The sequence below is a fragment of the Bubalus bubalis genome, chromosome 1 (assembly GCF_019923935.1).
Source record: "Bubalus bubalis isolate 160015118507 breed Murrah chromosome 1, NDDB_SH_1, whole genome shotgun sequence".
NCBI lineage: Eukaryota > Metazoa > Chordata > Mammalia > Artiodactyla > Bovidae > Bubalus > Bubalus bubalis.
Genome location: NC_059157.1, coordinates 129,259,537 through 129,279,597, shown reverse-complemented (window position 1 = coordinate 129,279,597; position 20,061 = coordinate 129,259,537). Strand labels below are relative to the sequence as shown.

The window sequence follows — 20,061 nt, the reverse complement described above, 5'->3', positions numbered from 1 at the left end:
ACCAGTGTTTTGTAAAGGTTTCCTTGTTGGGAGGACTTGTGCCTGTGTTATGGTGGATGGAACTGGATTTTGTCTCTCTGAGGGGTACTGCTGAGTCCAGCAGTGTGTTTTGGGGTGTCTATGGGCTTGGTATAGCTTTGGGCAGCCTTTCTGCTAATGGGCAGGGCTGTGTTTCTTTTTGCTAGGGATTTGGCATGAGGTGTCTGACACTGGAGCTTTCTGGCCTTTGGGTGAGGCTTGGTCTTAGTGTTGAGATGGAGGCCTTGGGGAGAGCTCTTGTCAATTAATGTCCTATGGGATTGGGAGTTCTCTGGTGGTCCAAAGTCCTGGACTCAGGTCTCCCACTTCAGGAGTTCAGGCCTGATCCCTTACTGTGGCACCAAGATTTCACAGGCCTCATAGCACAGAAGATAAAACCCCAACTCAATAGCCAGGGTGAAACCAACACTCAATAGCCAAGAACACCCAAAGAAACTCACACACTTACAAAGGGAAAAGAATAGAGAAAACAGAGAAAAAAAGGATAAAAAAGGAATAAAAGAAGAAGAACGCAATCAAGACTAGGGTAAAAATAAATTTATTTAAAATGAAAACATTTAAAAAATAGAAAAAGTAGGTTATGAAAAATAAAAATTTAAGGGATAATTTTAAAAAAGAACAAGAAATAATATGAAAAAGAAAAGAAAAAAGGCTGAAAGGTGAAAGGGTGAAAAGGAAAGGAGGAAAATGTATATAGAGCGGCAATTCCACCTCCACCTCCCTAGGAGTTCTTCCAAAACTCGACTGTTCTCTGGATCTGTTGTGGGGACAGTACAGACTCTAATCTAGCCCTATACCTGTGTGTGCTTGCCTCCAATGTCCACAGTGGCCAGAGCTAGGGCTTCTTCTTTTGTGTGAACACACATTGTCCTTTTATATATTCCATAGGACTTCCCTGGTGGCTCATTGGTAAGGAATCTGCCTGCCAATGCAGGAGACGTGGGTTCGATCCCTGGGTCGGCAATATCCCATGGAGGAGGAAATGGCTAACCACTCAGTATTCCTGCCTGGGAAATTCCATGGACAGAGGAGTCTGGTGGGCTACAGTCCATGGGGTCACAAAGAATTGGACATGACTTACCAACTAAACAACAAGACTCAGAGTTTACCTAGTTGATTGTGTGGATTTAGTCTGCACCTTGTACAGCTGGTGGAAAGGTTTTCAATCCTCTTCCTTAGCCACTCTGCCCCTGGAGCTCAACTGTGGTTTTATCTTCACCTCTGCATATGGGTCATCCACTAGAGTTTGCTCCTGAGGCTGCCCTGGAGGACTTGGGTCTGCCCCAGTGAGGACTGGGTATGGAGGTGGCGTAGTTGCTTGGATCAGAGACCCTGGAAACACCAGGTATGCGGGGGAGCTGGTGCAGAAGATACGGCTCTATTAGGACTTTTTCTAGCTTCTGGCAACTCTGCCCCAGTGAGGACCAGGTATGGAGGTGGCTCAGCTGGCTGCATTGTGGGGAACCTGGTGATGCCAGGTGTGCAAGGAAGCTGGTGGCCGTGGGTACATGAGATTTTCACACTACTGGGTTTTTTTTTTCCTAGCCTCTGGCAGCTCTACCCTAGTGAGGACTAGGTGTGGAGGTGGCACAGATGCTTGGATCCCAAGAAACCTGGATGTGCCAGACGTATAGGGAAGCCAGCAGCCACAGGTGCAGGATATAAGGATATAAAAAGGCTATTAGAGCCTTTTTCTAGCCTCTGGAAGCTGGCATTCAAAGGGCTTCCTTGGCTGGTCCTTCTATGGTGCTTGGTGCAGCAGGCATTCAAAGGGCCCTCCTGGCTGGGGTCCCTCTCTATTGCTCAGTGTGTCAGGCACTCAAAGGGCCACCATCTCTGGGGTCTTTCTCCATCAGCTGCTAGCATCAGTATGTGGGGGGAGAGAGGCTACAGTGATGGTCCTACTCCCTGCACTTGACTCAGCAGTATCACCCTGCCTCCAGAGCTGCCCAGCTTTCCTCCAAGGACATTCTTCTATCTCCTCCCTCACATCCCCTCAGGATGTCTCCCACAGTCAATAGCAATCCTTGTCCTGGGATTGCTCTCCAGTCCCTACCCAGCCACTGTGCATTCTGGAAGACCTGTGTCCCTGTCTGGGGTACATAGGGCTGCAGTACAGATTGTTTGTGTGGTTCTCACTCCATTCAGACCTTCACAGATCAGCTGCTTCATCCTCCAACAGCCTCAAATGCCTTCCCTTTGTCTCAAACTATTCCTCCGATGCGGGGGTTTCACCCCTGCTTCAGTTCCTCCACCCCATGGGTTCAGGTCCAGTCCTACTCACTCTCTTTCTGTTTTTTCCCTTCCTTCCTTCATTCTACCAAGTTTTGCGTCAATCTATGTATTCCCTTCTGGTGGTCAGGGATTCCAGCCAGCTCTCAGCTGGTGCTCTGTGAGATCCTTTGCGTCTGAAGATGTATTTCTGATGCAAGCTCAGAGAGAGATATACTCTGCGTCCACCTACTGTGCTGCCATCTCATCATCTCCTCCAAAATAGTTTTTAGTGTATCTTTAATTCTGGTTCAGGATGAAAAACCTATGGTAAGGCTGTGATGGAAAACCCAGGTAGGGCTATGGAAGGGGTCTTCTAGGTTGGTTAAAGCTCTGAGGGTTGAAGACTCTATTTGTCCACTGTGTCTAATAGCTTGAAACCTGGGGAATCTTCATTTCCTTGCTTTCAGTTTATCACAAATACTGCTCTTAGACTTATTAGTCCTACTTTGAGCTGCTGAAAAATGTTTAAGTTGTTTGATTTATTGTCTCAGGCTCATTAAAAAAAAAAAAGAGCAAGAGAATGAAAAGAAGGGTTGATTGGGAGAGAGAGAAGAAATGCGAAAGACTTAGAAAGTAGAGGGCATATGGATCAGGTTTCCCAGTGGCTCAGCAGTAAAGAATCTGCCTGCAATGCAGAAGACATAGGAGATCTGGGGTCAGTCCCTGGGTGGGGAAGATTCCCTGGAGAAAGAAATGGCAACCTGCCCCAGTATTCTTTCCTGAAAAATTCCATGGACAGAGGAGCCTGGCAGTCCATGGGTTGCAAAGAGTCAGACACAACTGAGCACTGCACTGTACTTGATGCTGTAGAAAATAAAATGGAAGAAATATTTTCTGAGAGTTTCAGTTTCACAGTTCTTTTGAGAGTGTTAATACAACTCTAGCGAAGAATTTAAGCCTGCTGTGTGACTCTTGTTCTAAGACAATGTCAACCACAAATTGGCGCTTGCCAAGGTCATTTGTCACCTCCCTCTGTGGAGACTGAATCCTGTGCTACGGCAGCTGTTGTGAAGAGTGAAGCACTCTGTGCTCCAGGGAAACTGCTGGAACACGTCTTTAGATAGTTAGATATTTTCAGGAACCTATCTTATAATTTCCAATCCTTGCATCTTCTCATATCTAGAAAAGCACTAAATCCCTTCAAGGTGACATCAGCTCCTCATGACTAGCAGAAAACTTTTTGTAAAATAAGTGCATGATGGCACTGACCTCTCCTTTCACTAAAATCTTCTATATTGACCTTCCCCAACTACCACTTTGGAGCAGTTTCTCAAAGCTGCCTCCTGGACTGCAGTCCTTATTTTGCCCCAAATAGAACTTAACGCACAGTCTCACTTTGTGCATCTCTTTTTTAGTTGACAACAGTTAGCTTGGTCATTCAGAGGAGGATTATCTACCTCAAGGATCAGGAGGGCCAGGCTTCCATGTCAGTGGGCTTTGCAGGAAACCAGGCTTGCAGTCCTTCCCACCCAGCAGGGTGAACTCAGTTCACACTGGGTGAAGTCCTGCAAAGATCTCCCAGTTTGCATTCAAAGGGCAGATACAAGTTTTTAGACCATTTGTGTTTCCATTTGCCCTTGCCATTTACATAGAAAATACACTGTTTAATCACAAGGTTATTTAGATTTATTAGGGGCGTAGACTTACTCTATTGAGAAAGCAACGTGCCAGAAGTTCAGGGTTTTTGGTGCATTTTTCCAATTCTTTTAGAAAAGTCCTAGGGAAAGAAAAGTATAATATTGCTTTGATTTATATATATATATGGGATTAACAAAAATTTTTTTTGAAGTAAAATCACATAATGCCTTAAGAAGTGCATAGAAAAATGTTGTTTTCCAGGCTTTACCGTTTTTGATTCATCTTCAACATACTGATTTGGAAGGAAAAAAATGTATTCTGTGCCATTGTAATTCTAAGCAGCAGACAGATTGGATACACCGATGATCTCTGCTACACGATAGTGACATTAACAAGAACCACTGTCGCTGCTGTTACTACTACTATCCTTGAAAGCTGACTATAAGTCAGGCATAAGCTAAGTGCCTGGCAAATAGTGTCTCATTTAATCCTCCACCAAACCTTGCAAAACAGGGTTTCATAAGTGTGAAACCTGAGGTTCAAAGAAGCTGTATAACTTCTCCTGCAAAAGAAACAGAAATAGTATTTTTATTTCAGCTTTGTGTCTGACTAATGGACAAAGAGATGTGGTTAAGAAACAACTGTGATTCCATTCACCAAGCAGTCTCTTCCTTCCTGTCAAGTAGATGTGAGAGCCTGGAGCCATTAGAATGGGTAAAGTAGTAAACACAAGATGTGGTTTTGTCATTTGTAAAATGAAAGAGTTGGAACATGATTTCCAAAGTCCCCTCCTTTTCTCATTCTTTAGAACCCAACACCTTGGGCTAAAAGGACAATTGGGCTAAAAGGACAGTTGTCTGACTGGTTAGCATTTTCTAACACCCTGGTTCCCAGCACACCCCTATGATAATAGGTAAGTGGACTTGTGTCTTAGTCAACTTTGTACTCCTAATGCGGAACACAGTGCCTGAGACAGAACAGGTGCTCAACAAATGCTGATGTGTGAATAGATGAACAAGGAAAGGAACCCACAAATGAATACAACATCGATGCCTGACTCTAGTACATGCTCCATTAATGTCTTTTCCCTTCTTCCTTGGGGACCTTCTCATCTCATTCTCATCTCATCCCACCCCAATCCAATCCACTGAAACTCAGTTTCAGCTTTAGCATCAATGAATATTCAGGACTGATTTCCTTTAGGACTGACCGGTTTGATCTCCTTGCAGTCCAAGGGACTCTCAAGAGTCTTCTCCAACACCACAGTTCAAAAGCATAAATTCTTCAGCACTCATACATACATGACTATTGGAAAAATCATAGCTTTGACTAGATGGACCTTTGGCAGCAAAGTGATGTCTCTGCTTTTTAATATGAAAAGCTGAAACTCCAATACTTTGGCCACTTGATGCAAAGAACTGACTCATTGGAAAAGATCCTGATGCTGGGAAAATTGAAGGCAGGAAGAAAAGGGGACGACAGAGGATAAGGTGGTTGGATGGCATCACTGACTCAATGGACATGAGTTTGAGCAAGCTCCAGGAGCTGGTGAAGGACAGGGAAGCCTGGTGTGCTACAGTCCATGGGGTCACAAAAAGTCAGACATGCTGAGAGACTGAACTGAACTGAACTGATTTCCATCCTTCTCTTATTTTCCATTTTCTCTGATAAATAGAATCATTATATACCTGTTGTGAAATTCGTAAAGTTCTCTAATGTTCCCAAAGAGAAACTCCTTGTTATTCTGCAGAACATCTGGAATTAGATGCTTCAGCCAAATAAAATCCATTGGAATGATATATCCCTGCAGAGGTGGAAAGAGAGTAGGTTTTACAAACAGGAACACATAAGATATGATCTGAATTAGACAGTGTAGAGGCCAAAACTTTAATAATTGGGGAGTATGGCACACATGTTTCCTGCAAGCCATTCCTTCAGATACTTTCTTTTGATGTTATATTCCTCATTGGTCTATCTTCAGAATAAGATGGCTTAATGGCAATGATAATATGATGGCATTTTTACAGGAAGAACAAATCCATTTTTTAAATTTGCCACAAAAGTCAAATGGAAAAGGAAAAAAAAACTTACCCCTTATTTTATGACCTGATGCAATTACTATTGTCTTATTTCCTTTATGGCTTTTTAAAAGCTTATTATGTACGGTTATAATCACAGTACATATATAATTTGTAGTCTGTTTTTCTATATGTATTTTTAGACTCTGGTTGTAAATTTTTAGAAGTACTATTTTTAATTTAATCTTACAAGCATTTATTTCAATGTTGATGTTTATTGTTAAAAATAATTATTTTGTAACAGTTGACTAATACTTCATTTAGCATCAACCATTCCCGTTTTTATTGGATATTTGGTTTTATTCTGATGTTTTATTGTAAAAACTTTCCATTATAAGTTTATACATATAGTTTATTTCTCAAGATTACTACCTTAGGAAAATAGAGAAAATATAAATTTTACTCTTAAAAGAATACTACTTAATACAATGAGAAACAATTCTATTTATCAAAATGTTTACATTATCACATCTGTTGTTGGCAAGCATATGATGAACCTAAGTGGGGCATTACTAGAATCATATGAGTTGCTACAATCCTTTGGAAGTTATTTTGTTACATGAATCAACAATCATAGAATGTTCTTATCCCGCCTGGAAAAAAAAACAAAAAAAAACCCACTTGTGCTATTATAAGACCTGAAACTTTGGTGGGAATTCTAGAGACATAAGGCAACTATCCTGAATTTCTTTCTGCAACAAAATTTTTACAGTTTGAATACATGATTAACATCCCCCTTGCCCCAAATCTACTTACATCAATTATGTTCTTAATCTCTTTTATGTAAGTCACTTCAGTCTCAACCAAGTCACGTATAATATGCCTGAATCAGCAGCAGGTGGGAAGATGAAAGAGAGAGAGAGTGGGGTGGGGGGAAGCAGTGTTTTAGAATTCTTTTACAATAATAGTCATCAATACAGTTCCCCTCAGTGGCTCACCTACTTAGGTTGTAGTCAGTTCATTCTGTTCTGCTGAACACCCAAGGCCAACATCTCACAAAACCACACTCTGATCACTCTGGCATGAGAAGAAACGGCAAAGTTAAAGGACTCAGAATCCATGTATGCAGCCAGAGAATGACCTATTTGTGGGCCATAGTGTGGGGGGCAAGAGGGCAGACACTGGAGTAGGAAATATCAGGTTTGGTTTCTTGGCCAGGAAGGTCTGCTTGATCCCTACATCGCACATGTGGTTTCCTAGATTTTCTCTCCAGCCTTCTGCTATTTCATTGCTCACATCATGATTTTTGACCTATAGGGATGCCTCTTTTTTGTGCATGGGGTTGGATGCCTGTCCTTCCCCCTTCCTCTGGCATTCCATGTTTCTGTGTGATTGATGTCCTACAGCCAGAAGACATGAGCTTTTTCTGTTTCTATTGGAAAGGCAGGTGGGAGGTGTGGTATGCAGAATTCTAACATGGCCTGCAAGATTCCTGGCCCCTAGTGCACATACACCTCCTCCCAGTTAGTCAATCAAACACTAACATAAGTGAAGATATTTTGCCATTCTGTTTTGTTCCAAATCAGTTGACCTTAAGATAGGTAGATTATCAGGTTGGGCATGTCCTACTCACGTGGACTCTAGATCTGGATCTAAAAGTCAGTGAGATTGGAAGCACAAGAAGAATATAGCACAAAGGACATTCTCCTTTGCTGGATTTGGAGATGGAGGTGGGGTACACACCAAGGATCACAGGCAGCCTCTAGAAGCTGAGTGAAAGTGAAACTGAAGTCATTCAGTTGTGTCCGACTCTTTGTGACCTCACGGACTGTAGCCTACCAGGCTCCTCCCTCCATGGAATTCTCCAGGCAGGAGTACTGGAGTGGGTTGCCATTTCCTTCTCCAGGGGATCTTCCCGACCCAGGGATCTAACCCGGGTCTCCCACATTCCAGGCAGATGCTTTAACCTCTGAGCCACCAGGGAAGCTGAGTGGCCCCCAGCTAACAGCCAGCAAGGAAATGCAACTTCAGTCCTATGGTTGCAAGGAACTGAATTCAGCCACAACTGCATAAACTTAGAAGATAACTTGTAAGAAGTGCAACTGGCCAACACCTTGATTTTATCTACGTGACTTCAGCAAAAAGCCAGTCTTGCTATGCTCAGGCTCCTGAGGCAACAGTGGACTGAACTGTTAAGTTTGTGGCTGGTTTTCAATGCAGCAATAGAAAAACAAAAGAAAAAGTGAGGCCAGTCCCCACGTCTATCTCCAGACTGTTTTATTTCTCTCCTCAGGTTGTGTGGCCACACTTTCCTTTTAGGGCTTTCTTTCGGGCCTCCAAGTGAATCAGTGTTTGTACAAGTGTTCACATGTAGAATATATACATTTGTGGTTTCCTATGAGCTGCTCATGAGTTATCTATAAAACAGTAGCCTACCCTAGAAAATAGTTTCTTTTCCTTTCATAAGAATAGATATGACAAATAGTGACAAATAATCAAAGGATGAGATATAGGAAATTCACAGAAATACACAAATGACTATTAGTCTTATAAAAAAATGCTCAGTACATATGAATCCAACAAAAGCATGATATAAAGAGGTAACAATTTTCAGCTTCTATAGTATGTCAGACACCGCAAACCTCAAAGGAAGACTGGCAGATGAAGATATGAAAACATGCTCAGATAATACTAGCAAAAGTATAAATTTGTGCAAGATATCTTGAAAATAACTCACCGTGATTTAAAACACACACTGACTGGTGTGTGTGACTTAACTCAGAATTTTCAGTACAACAGAACCTCAACAACAAGACACAAACTGGAAATTACTTAAATTATGGTACATACATGCATGCAGTTTTTAAAAAGAATGAAGCTGACTGAATCATGCTGATATGAAACAGTCCAAGAGTTTTAAGTGAATTAAAAAACAACAACCAAATATACAACAATGTGTAGAATATGACTAGTTGTATAAAATTCACACTATTTGTGTAAAATGAGTGTGTATACATACATATGTGTAAAATTATCTATGCTTAGAAAATTCATGCCAAGAAGCTTACAACATTGTTAACAGTTATTCCCTTTAGAGAGTGATAATGAAGACAAGAAAATAGAGGGAAAATTTTTACATTTTACTCTTCACCCTTCTTCAATCTTTGATTTGAAAAAAAATGTAAGGACTTGTTGGTGGTCCAGTGGTTGAGAATCCACCTTCCAATGCAGAGGACACCAGTTTGATCCCTGGTTGGGGAACTAAGATCCCACATGCCACAGGGGAACTAAGCCAACCAATGACAACGAATAAGCCTGCACACTCCAGAATTCGTGCTCTGCAGTAAGAGAATCCCATAGATACAACTAGAGAAGCCCCATTCCCCATGTTGCAACTAGGAAAAGGATGAGTGCTGCAATGAAGACCCAGTGTAGCAAAAATAAAAATTTAAATACTTACTGCGTTTATAATTTTAAAAAATGGTTTACATGACACTTTAAAATGAATGTTACTGACAGTAATGATATATACACCCTATTTGAAAGATATCCTACAGTTTACCCTATACTGTAACTCAATGATTATTTTTTCTTAAAATGAAAATTTTATATCTATTTATAAATGCTTGTTATAAGACAAAACTGATAAAGGACAGCCATTGACCAAGGATACAATTTCAAGAAGTATAATTCTACCAAAAAAGTTACTTCAAGATCATATTTATTAGTAGCTACTGAGTCTCTTGTCCCATCACTTCATGGGAAATAGATGGGGAAACAGTGGAAATGGTGTCAGACTTTATTTTTCTGGGCTCCAAAATCACTGCTGATGGTGACTGCAGCCATGAAATTAAAAGACGCTTACTCCTTGGAAGGAAAGTTATGACCAACCTAGACAGCATATTAAAAAGCAGAGACATTACTTTGCCAACAAAGGTCCGTCTAGTCAAGGCTATGGTTTTTCCAGTGGTCATGTATGGATGTGAGAGTTGGACTGTGAAGAAAACTGAGCGCCAAAGAATTGATGCTTTTGAACTGTGGTGTTGGAGAAGACTCTTGAGAGTCCCTTGGACTGCAAGGAGATCCAACCAGTCCATTCTGAAAGAGATCAGTCCTGGGTGTTCATTGGAAGGACTGATGCTGAAGCTGAAACTCCAATACTTTGGCCACCTGATGCAAAAAGTTGACTTACTGGAAAAGACTCTGATGCTGGGAGGGATTGAGGGCAGGAGGAGAAGGGGACGACAGAGGATGAGATGGCTGGATGGCATCACCATCTTGATGGACATGAGTTTGAGTAAACTCCGGGAGTTGGTGATAGACAGGGAGGCCTGGCGCGCTGCGATTCATGGGGTCGCAAAGAGTCAGACAGGACTGAGTGACTGAACTGAACTGAAGTCAATCAGTCTCTAAGTAAAATGTTCCTTTGATTTTTGTAAATCATCCTGAAATTATGATAATTGCTATGTCAGAAAGAAATACAGGCCTCAATACCAATCTGTTTCTAAGAGCCATGACATTAAGTAGGACCACAGCAACAGTTAAGCATTCATAGAAAACCAGAGTGCAGCCAGCCTCTTATGCCCCTGTGAAGCACTGGGCTTAAGTAACTTGGCAAGGCTGTTTAAGGATGTATTGACAATTAAATGAAGTCACAAGGCAGAAATAACTAAGTGGTGGGCAGAAGTCAGTCTTATCATTCAACATTTATATAAGAACTTAGAGACCCCTAGGAGTCTTTAGAAATCTGACACAAGAAAATATTCACAACTCAGAAGCAAAAAAAATCCCTGATCAGGTCATGTTCCAACTTCAACTGCTTCATTTTAGTACTTTTTTGAGTGCAATGGATAAAGCTCCCAACAACAGGAAGTCCCCTGAACACTGGTGGGCTTCATTTCAGTTCAGGTTAAAAAAAAAATTCTCACACCATTGTTAGTCATTCTTTTTCTTTTCTTCTCCTTTGTTTTCCTTTCAAATAACTTTATAATACTGGAGAAAATTAATGATTCTAGCTGATGACTGCCTGCTTTATTATTCCAAAGCACTTTGTTCACAGGAAAAAACTCAAGGATTTAATATCTAAAGTCATCAAGTGTGTATTATGCAGGTGAAAACATTGGGAGTACTCAAGAAATTTTAAAACTTTAAGCATGTAGAGCAATTTATGTCCTGGTGGATATCTACCCAGGGGTGGAACACTGTAATTAGGATGGGATTGATGATGCCAGATCAGCCTGCACGAATGTACTCTACACTAAATGTACTCTCTGGCTTTGATTTACACGTAAAAATGGATCTCCCTTCACCCACATCCCTAGGTCATTAAGGAGGAAATGGTAAGGGACTATTTTTTTTTCTGAAGCTACATTTCAAGGTAGCATAAAAACATAACTTTGTATGGCTAATTCCATCCTATATAACACCTCCTCTTTGCTTCAGATGACACCATAACCAAGAGATAGGAAAGGAAAGCTTTTTAAAAAGATGACTGCAGCCCTATTTTGTACACAAGATCATTAATGCAGTATGTACGTGTTAGGATTTCCTAGTAAGTTTCTTCTTTGCCCACACACCTTAATCTGTTCCCTCTTTTAACCCTTGCCCCCATCCCCTCCTCAATTTCCCAGCTCTCCAATAGAAGAATGTTCTTTTGAAAACCAGTCTGTTAGAAGTATATTTTTGCTCATTAACTGTCAATACAATTTGCCATCAAAGGATTTCATTTACTCCTCATAGTCTATCATATCACACACATCAAAACTATTGTAGATTTTCACTTAAAAAAAGCTAGTTTTCATCTCATACTCTCTTTGCAAAAATGAAACATCTGTTTTTATCCTTTTCAAACCCCAAAGCTTCTGATGTAATGGATATTCATCTTCTTAAACCTTTCTTTTCCTTTGGTTTCTCTTCATTATTCATGTTTCATTTACCACCCTGTTTCTTCTCTATTCCTTTCTTGTTTCATCTTTCTCCTCATGTCTAATATTGCTGCTCCCTCAAGATCTGAACTCAAGTTTCTAGACTTCCTTCTCTCTTCTTCCCTCATGCTGTTGACTCTCCCACATCTTTATCTTCCTGCCAAATCTTTGGTCATGCTCAAGCCCATATGTCTTCACCTGGATGCCTCACAGACACCTCAACACCTCGGGTTGAAGCAGAATTCATCAGACAGAAATAGCATACGTATTGGTACTTACATGCTCCATCACTCAGTCATGTCTGACTCTTTGTGACCCCATGGACTGTAGCCCACCAAGCTCCTCTGTCCATAGAATTTTCTAGGCAAGAATACTGGAGTGGGTTGCCATATTCTCCTTCAAGGGATCTTCCCAACCCAGAGACCAAACCCACGTCTCTTGCGTCTCCTACATTAGTAGGTGGATTCTTTACAACTGAACCACCTGGGAAGCCCTATGCATATTGGTGGAAAAGTCGTATTCTAGGGTTCCTAAAAATCACTCTGTTTATTTAACTTATATGCAGAGTACATCATGAGAAACGCTGGGCTGGAAGAAGCACAAGCTGGAATCAAGATTGCTGGGAGAAATATCAATAACTTCAGATATGCAGATGACACCACCCTTATGGCAGAAAGTGAATAGAAACTAAAAAGCCTCTTGATGAAAGTGAAAGAGGAGAGTGAAAAAGTTGGCTTAAAGCTCAACATTCAGAAAATGAAGATCATGGCATCTAGTCCCATCACTTCATGGGAAATAGATGGGGAAGCAGTGGAAACAGTGGCAGACTTTATTTTCTGGGGTTCCAAAATCACTGCAGATGGTGATCACAGCCATGAAGTTAAAAGACACTTACTCCTTGGAAGGAAAGTTATGACCAACCTAGATAGCATATTCAAAAGCAGAGACATTACTTTGCCAACAAAGGTCCGTCTAGTCAAGGCTATGGTTTTTCCAGTGGTCATGTATGGATGTGAGAGTTGGACTGTGAAGAAAACTGAGCGCCAAAGAATTGATGGTTTTGAACTGTGGTGTTGGAGAAGACTCTTGAGAGTCCCTTGGACTGCAAGGAGATCCAACCAGTCCATTCTGAAAGAGATCAGTCCTGGGTGTTCTTTGGAAGGAATGATGTTGAAGCTGAAACTCCAATACTTTGGCCACCTCATTCGAAGAGTTGACTCATTGGAAAAGACTCTGATGCTGGGAGGGATTGGGGGTGGGAGGAGAAGGGGACGACAGAGGATGAGATGGCTGGATGGCAACACTATCTCGATGGACATGAGTTTGTGTGAACTCTGGGGGTTAGTGATTGACAGGGAGGCCTGGTGTGCTGCAATTCATGGGGTCGCAAAGAGTCGGACACGACTGAGTGACTGAACCGAACTGAACTGAAAACACAGTTGTTATTGCAAATTCTTCCCCGCCATTATTGCTTACATTCAATCTGTCACCAAGTCTTATCTTTTCATCTCTGAACACACCTCTTGGAATTACCACTTATTCTCCATTTCCAGTACCTCCAATACAGAGCAAACTCCCCTGTCTTCTTATCTTGAATACTTTGGCACAATCCTAGCAGCTCACTTGTGCCCCTGAGATCTCATTCCCATCAATCTATTACACAGACTACCAGTTTATGCCCTTCCTAAAGCTCCAAGTCCATTATGCCATCATTCTCTGTCTTAAAAACCTTAAAATAGCTTTCAATTGCCCACAATTTCCTCCCAGGATTTCAAGACTCTCCATTCATGTGAAAAGAATTTTCTTAGGGTGCTTGCTCAAAAGGTAAACAGACCGAAAGATTCAGAATGATCCAGATGCTGGGAAAGATTGAAGACAGGAGGAGAAGGGGGAGACAGAAGATGAGATTGTTGATGGTTGGGTGGCATCATCGACTCAATGGACATGAGTTTGAGCAAACTCTGGGAGATAGTAAAGGACAGGGAAGCCTGGCATGCTGCAGTCCATGGGGGGGCAATGAGTCAGACATGACTGAGTGACTGAACAACAACAAGATTCAGAATGAGGAGCAATATGGTCAAAGAAAACAAAAAAAGCCATCAGTTAATCCTTATTTGGAGAAGGCAATGGCACCCCACTCCAGTGCTCTTGCCTGGAAGATCCCATAGACAGAGGAGCCTGGTAGGCTGCAGTCCATGGGGTCGTGAAAAGTCAGACACGACTGGGCGACTTCACTTTCACTTTTCACTTTCCTGCATTGGAGAAGGAAATGGCAACCCACTCCAGTGTTCTTGCCTGGAGAATCCCAGGGACGGGGGAGCCTGGTGGGCTGCCATCTATGGGGTTGCACAGAGTCGGACATGACTGAAGCGACTTAGTAGTAGTAATCCTTATTTTACAAGTGGAAAAAGAAGGGCCCAGAGCCCTGCATGGACTTGCCCAATGTCTTTGGCTTTGGCAAAGTCAATGTTCTTGCTAACACATTATGTTGCCCCTCTTGACCTACGTTTGGGGGTGCATTTAAAATCTTGTTTTCTGATTATGAAATAAAACACAAATTGAAATGAAACTAGCATGATGATATAACAATACTGAGTTTCAGAAAAATAGGTTTCCAGGTCTATCTCTGCTTCTAATATGCAGGGTAGCTTTGAACAAGCCGTTTTCTTTCTTGGGGTCTCCATTTCTTAATGGATTAGATCAGCTCGAGTATCCCTACTGGCTCTCATAGGTCATTTGCCAAATATCTTATCATCTTTTCTAAAAATTTATTTTTAATTGGAGAATAATTGTTTTACAATGTTGTGTTGGCTTCTGCCATACATCAACATAAATTGCCCACAGGTATACATATGTCCCCTACTTCCTGAACCACCCTCCCACCTCCCGGCCCATCCTACCCATGTAGGTTGCCACAGAGCACAGAGTTGAGCTCCCTGAGTCATACAGCAAATTGTCACTGGATATCTAATTTTCTACATGGTAATGAATATGTTTCAATGCCACTTCCTCAATTTGTATATCTTATCATCTTGAATAAGATATATGAAATGATCTTTGGTTTAATCACACCTTGCTTCTCATTTCTCACAAGAAAAGAAGCAAAGGTCATAAGCCTTTCAGTTAACGTGTGACTGCGTGCACAGTAGGATGGCAAGGAGAAGGAATCGGCGTGGGCTGGAGAGGTCCTGGAGGTGAGATCTGAACTGTCCTCTGTAAGAAGTGAGGACTTGCAGCAAGACAGGAGGGTGACCCAGGAAGGAGGAAACAGGAGCAGGGGCTAGGAGTCCTGGCTACACGCAGGGCCCTGTGGGAACCAGGCTGCTGGGGCAGGGTCTGGGTAGGGAGCGTGGGAAGCAGGGGGAGCGCGAATGCAGGAGATGGTCATTGTGCCAGGTGGTGGTGGGACCCAGGGAAAGGTGCAGGAGACTGAGTTGGCCAACAGGGCAGGGAATGTCAGGAGCCTGTTTCGTTCACTACAGAATAGGTCCTGAGGCTTCAGACTTACAAAAACATGCTCTTAGTTTCACATCCTTCTTCTGTTTGATTAGGTGTTCCATAACTGTTTAATAAATTCCCAGAACTATAAATGGTAACAATATGAAACACTATGGATCCATAAGATGACCATGTTGAAATTAGTGATTCTTTAAGCATTAATAAAAGGTCTGATGAATATAAATAGTTCTCTACCTTCTGGAAGGCTAACAGCTACTAATGTGCCATCAGTTGAAAGTCTTGCTCAGTTACTGATGTGCCATCAGCCCCTTCTCCTGTTTTATATCTCAGTTTCTATATTTGGTCTGATGTTAGCTGGATTTGATCTTATTACTCTGATGTGTTTAGGGTAAACTACCTTAAATTCTTTTTAGAGCAGGATGGGGCACAAATAATTATTAAAGTTTATCTGGATGGGTGCTCACTTTTCAATATCACATAATAAATAATGACAAAGTAATTTCATGCATACTGTACTTTTTGAAAGAGGGATTGATTACAAACACAATCCCATTTATCCTAATTCAAGTTAACAATCCTGTATTTGTGTAGTATTTTGGGAATTATAATTGTTTTTCTTTTTGGCTGTATCACACGGCTTGTGGGATCTTAGTTCCCCAACCAGGGAATGAACCAGGGTTCTTGGCAGTGAAAGGATGGAGTCCTAACCATTGGACTGCCAGGGAATTCCTCCTGTTTTTAAGAATTGCAGTAAAATATATATTACATAAAATTTTCCATTAATTTTTTAATTTTTTCCCCATGCCACATGGCCTGTCGGATTCTAGTTCCCAACCAGGGATAGAACCCACAGCCCCCTGCATTGGAAGTGTGGAGTCTTAACCACTGGACCACCAGGGAAGTCCTGAAATTTGCCATTTAAATGATTTTTAAGTGTATGATTCAGTGGAATTAAAATATATTCACAATGTTGTGCACCACCAGCAGAACTTTTTCATCAACCCAAACTGAAACTCTGTCCCCATCAAAGACTAACAACGTCCTTCCTACTCCCAGGCCCTGGCAACCTCCATTCCACACTCCACTTTCTGTTTCTATCATTTTGCCTAGGTAAGTGGAACCATACACCATTTATTATTTTTTATCTGGCTTATTTCACTTAACACAATGTTTTCAAAGTTCATTCGTGATGTAGCATGTATCAGATTTCATTCCTGTTGAAGGCTTTACATCTTCTATTGTTTGCATAGACCATATTTCGCTTATCCACTCGCTTGTTGATGGCCACTTGGGTTGTTTCCGCCTTTTGGCTATTGTGAATAACGTGAACATTAGCTTGTGAATCTCTGTTGAGTCATTGATTTCACTTCCTTTGGGTATACACCCAGAAGTAAAATCGCTAAATTCTATTTTTAACATTTGAGGGACCATCATACTGTAGTATTTTACATTCCCACCAGCAAGGCACCAGGGTTCCAATGTCTCCACATCCTCATCAACACTCATTATTTTCCTTTTTTTTTTTTTAAACATTTATTTACATGGCTGTGTCAGGTCCAGATGCAACAGGACCTTCATTGCATCATGTGGGATCTTTCTTGTGGTGCACTGACTCTCTAGTTGTGGCACAGGCTTAGTTGCTCCACAGGACGTGGGATCTTCCCAGACCAGGAATTGAACCTGTGTCCCCTGCATTGTAAGACAGATTCTTAACCACTGGACCACCAGGGAAGTCCTTATTTTCTATTTTTAAAATAATAGCTAACCTCATACAGTTATTTTTTAAATATGCATATCATCTTCCTTGATGCATTCAACACCTGACAAAGAGCTCCTCCAGGACAGATATCCTATCATCCATCCCATGTCCCCATACCTTACAAGTAGGCAAATTCTCAATAAGTATTTACTGAATGGATGAATGGTAGATTTAAGGAGCAGACACAAATTCTGTAAGCAGGAGCAGGCATTAACTGTTATTATCATTTCACAAAGAGGAAATTGGGACTCAGAGCATTAAGTGACTTGACTGAGGTCAAACTACTGGCTTGGTGCTGCCAGAAAGAGGTCGTGTCCAGGACGTCTAAGCTCTAGAACTAAAGACTGGTGTGTCAAGGGCGAATGTCAGTCCACTGAAATAGTACCCAATATTTGGACTTGGCAGCATGTTTCCATAAGGGACAGGGCCCACACAATAAGGACACAGGTAAGCAGGTTAGAGAAAAAGGGGTGGCTCAGCCCATAATCCATTTTTAAAGGTATATTTTTTTCAGAGAACATGATTTATCAAGAACTTTAGAACTGGCTTTTGAGAAGTGCTGTTATAAGAAAAATCTCTCTATAGCCATTTTAAATTCCTAACTAATGATCTATATTTTAAATAATACTCAATACAAATCTGAAGCAAGCTTATAACTGCCTTTTAGAATTAATTTGAATAGGATTTGAACCATGTATGCTCCATAAAGCAGGCAATGAGAGCTTAATAATTATTAACTATTAAGAAAAGGGCAATAGAGAATTATATTTTGGTTGTCCCTTAAATATTAGTACAACCAAACTTAAGTGCAAAATTTCTATCACAAATGATTGCATCTGAGTCAAGCATGCACCCCCATATCATAGTCAATAACTATTTTCTGAACATCTCCATGGACTGTGATTTTCTTCTTTTCCTCTGTACCATCTCATCACAGGACCCAAATAGCTTTTCCTCAGTTTAGATAACTGTGGGAAGGCTGGTGCCAATTGTCTTTTAAGATGTAAGTGTTAATCAGGTAGTATTCAAGAGTGTCCCTACACAAGTATCAAGTGTCCCTCCTGGCTTGGAGAGAAAAAGATGGAGTTAGAGGCAGCCCCTGGAATCTGTATAGAATGCTGCATGGCTCTGGGAGTGTGAAGGGAATGTCTGATCTTTAGGTGGAGAGGGGAGAAGAAATGCTGAGGATCAACTGGCAGGAGTTGGTACCAGGTCATTGTCACAAGTGCTGTTTGAGCTTTTGCAACATGGAAAGAAAACCTGTCCCAGCCTCACTCCCACATGTCAATCCTTTACCCCCACTACCTTCCCCAAGTGAGGCCCACTCAATCCATAGCACAGTGCTACTGCACCAAGGAGGGTCACAGCAAGTAGGACCTGCATCTCCAAGACTGTCCCTGTCCCTGTTGGACCTCTGCTGAGGGTTTTAGGGTATGAGAGATGATCCCTGGGTTGGGGAGATCCACTGGAGGAGGAATGGCAACTCAGGCTGGTATTCTTGCCAGGAAAATCCCATGGACAGAGGACCCTGGCAGGCTGTGGTCCATAGGGTCACAAAGAGTCAGATGTGACTGAGCAACTAAGCATGCACATACGAAAGATGCCCTTATGTACTGATGGAAGGAGATGGTGTATTAAGGAGGTCCCCCCTCATGCAGAAGAGAAAAACACAAAATGGGTTCTTAGAATGGCCTGTGGGTGAGTATCTCTTTGTGCTGTCAATTCCCTTCATCTTTCAGCTCTGAATGTACCTAGTATGATTTCATACAACTGCCAAGATCCCAGAACTGAGGCAGGCTGTTGAATGGTGCCAAACCACAAGAGCTACAGCAAGAACTGTAGGAAAGGGGGTAGTGTGCCTCCAGTGTCAGCATTTGGGCCTTGTTGACATGGAAGGCGAAGTACACTGGGGCCATTGTTCTGTGGATGAAGCTTCTTAGACCAAAAGGTTGAACTTTTGATGAATGTGGGCAGCATTCAGCAAAAAATTGAATTCAACCAGTGGTTAATACATATTCACTCTTTGCAAGGCATTGCAGAAGGGTATTTTAAGGGAACTGGAGATGAGCAGGATGTAATCTCCACCTTTAAGAGGTGTAGGTCATTCAAAGAGTAGGGAAAACAGATCCATAGATATTGATACAGTGATAAAATGCCACTGACTGTTATTGACATGTAACAAACACCCTGGGCTGGGTCCACTGGTGAGAAGGATTCTGGCTCTTGGGGTCATCCAACACCCATCCATTCATCATTTCACAAACAGGTATTTGAATATCTCATTTTAGACCTGTTAAGCTTAAGACTGATGTGACACACTTAAGTGAAGACTTTCCAGCTTGGAGCTCAGAATCTAGATTAGATATATAAATCAAGCATTAAAGGCAATGGATGAGATCACCAAGAAGCAAACGTGGTGAGAAAAGAATGCCCAGAAGGATATATGTGTGGGTAGGAGGAGGTGGTAGGCAGCAAAGGAGGAGGAGGCAGTGAAGGAGATGTTGCATTAACTGCTGATGCTCTATTAAGAGAAAATGTATCTCTAGAGATGTGAAACATAGCAGGTCTTTTTATGGCAATGAAGCTGATGAGATAGAGCAGGAAGACCAGCTCACCAAGCCAGAAGAGCTTTCTGTAGCCCGTAATGAACATGAGAATGACACCTGTCCACCCAGGCCATGAGGTGCCATGCTCAGCATTTTGTGCATGTTACTGCTCTGTGATCAGTCCTCACTGCACCCTTCCAGGCAGGAATTACCATGGGGCACAGAGAAGTTAGGTCGCTTGCCCAGATCTCGTAGCCAGCAGGAACTAAGTCAGGATTCCACCCCCACCTTTCTAGCAGCCCAAGCCTTGCATGAACTCTTCCTGGCTTCAGAACACATAGCTTGTGGTATGTCTGTACAGGCAGGGCCTGTACAGGGTCTGTGAGAAAATCTCCCTACAGAAAGGGCAACTGAACAAGTCAAGCCTGGCACTGTGTTGGTATGCTTCAACTGTGTTAGGCATT

The 20,061-nt window shown here is 41.8% G+C and overlaps 1 protein-coding gene across 3 annotated transcripts in view; it reads right to left on the bottom strand.

The window, feature by feature from the left end:
• The window catches only part of MCF2L2 (MCF.2 cell line derived transforming sequence-like 2), a 265,733-nt gene that overhangs the window by 63,375 nt on the left and 182,297 nt on the right, over positions 1–20,061 (bottom strand). For all 3 annotated transcript variants that reach the window (XM_006075321.4, XM_025287650.3, XM_044944273.2), the window contains 3 exons: positions 6,726–6,792; positions 5,580–5,695; positions 3,961–4,030 (listed from right to left, as the gene is read on the bottom strand). In XM_006075321.4, the coding sequence (XP_006075383.2) occupies positions 3,961–4,030; positions 5,580–5,695; positions 6,726–6,792 (253 nt within the window). The remainder of the gene's footprint in view (positions 1–3,960; positions 4,031–5,579; positions 5,696–6,725; positions 6,793–20,061) is intronic.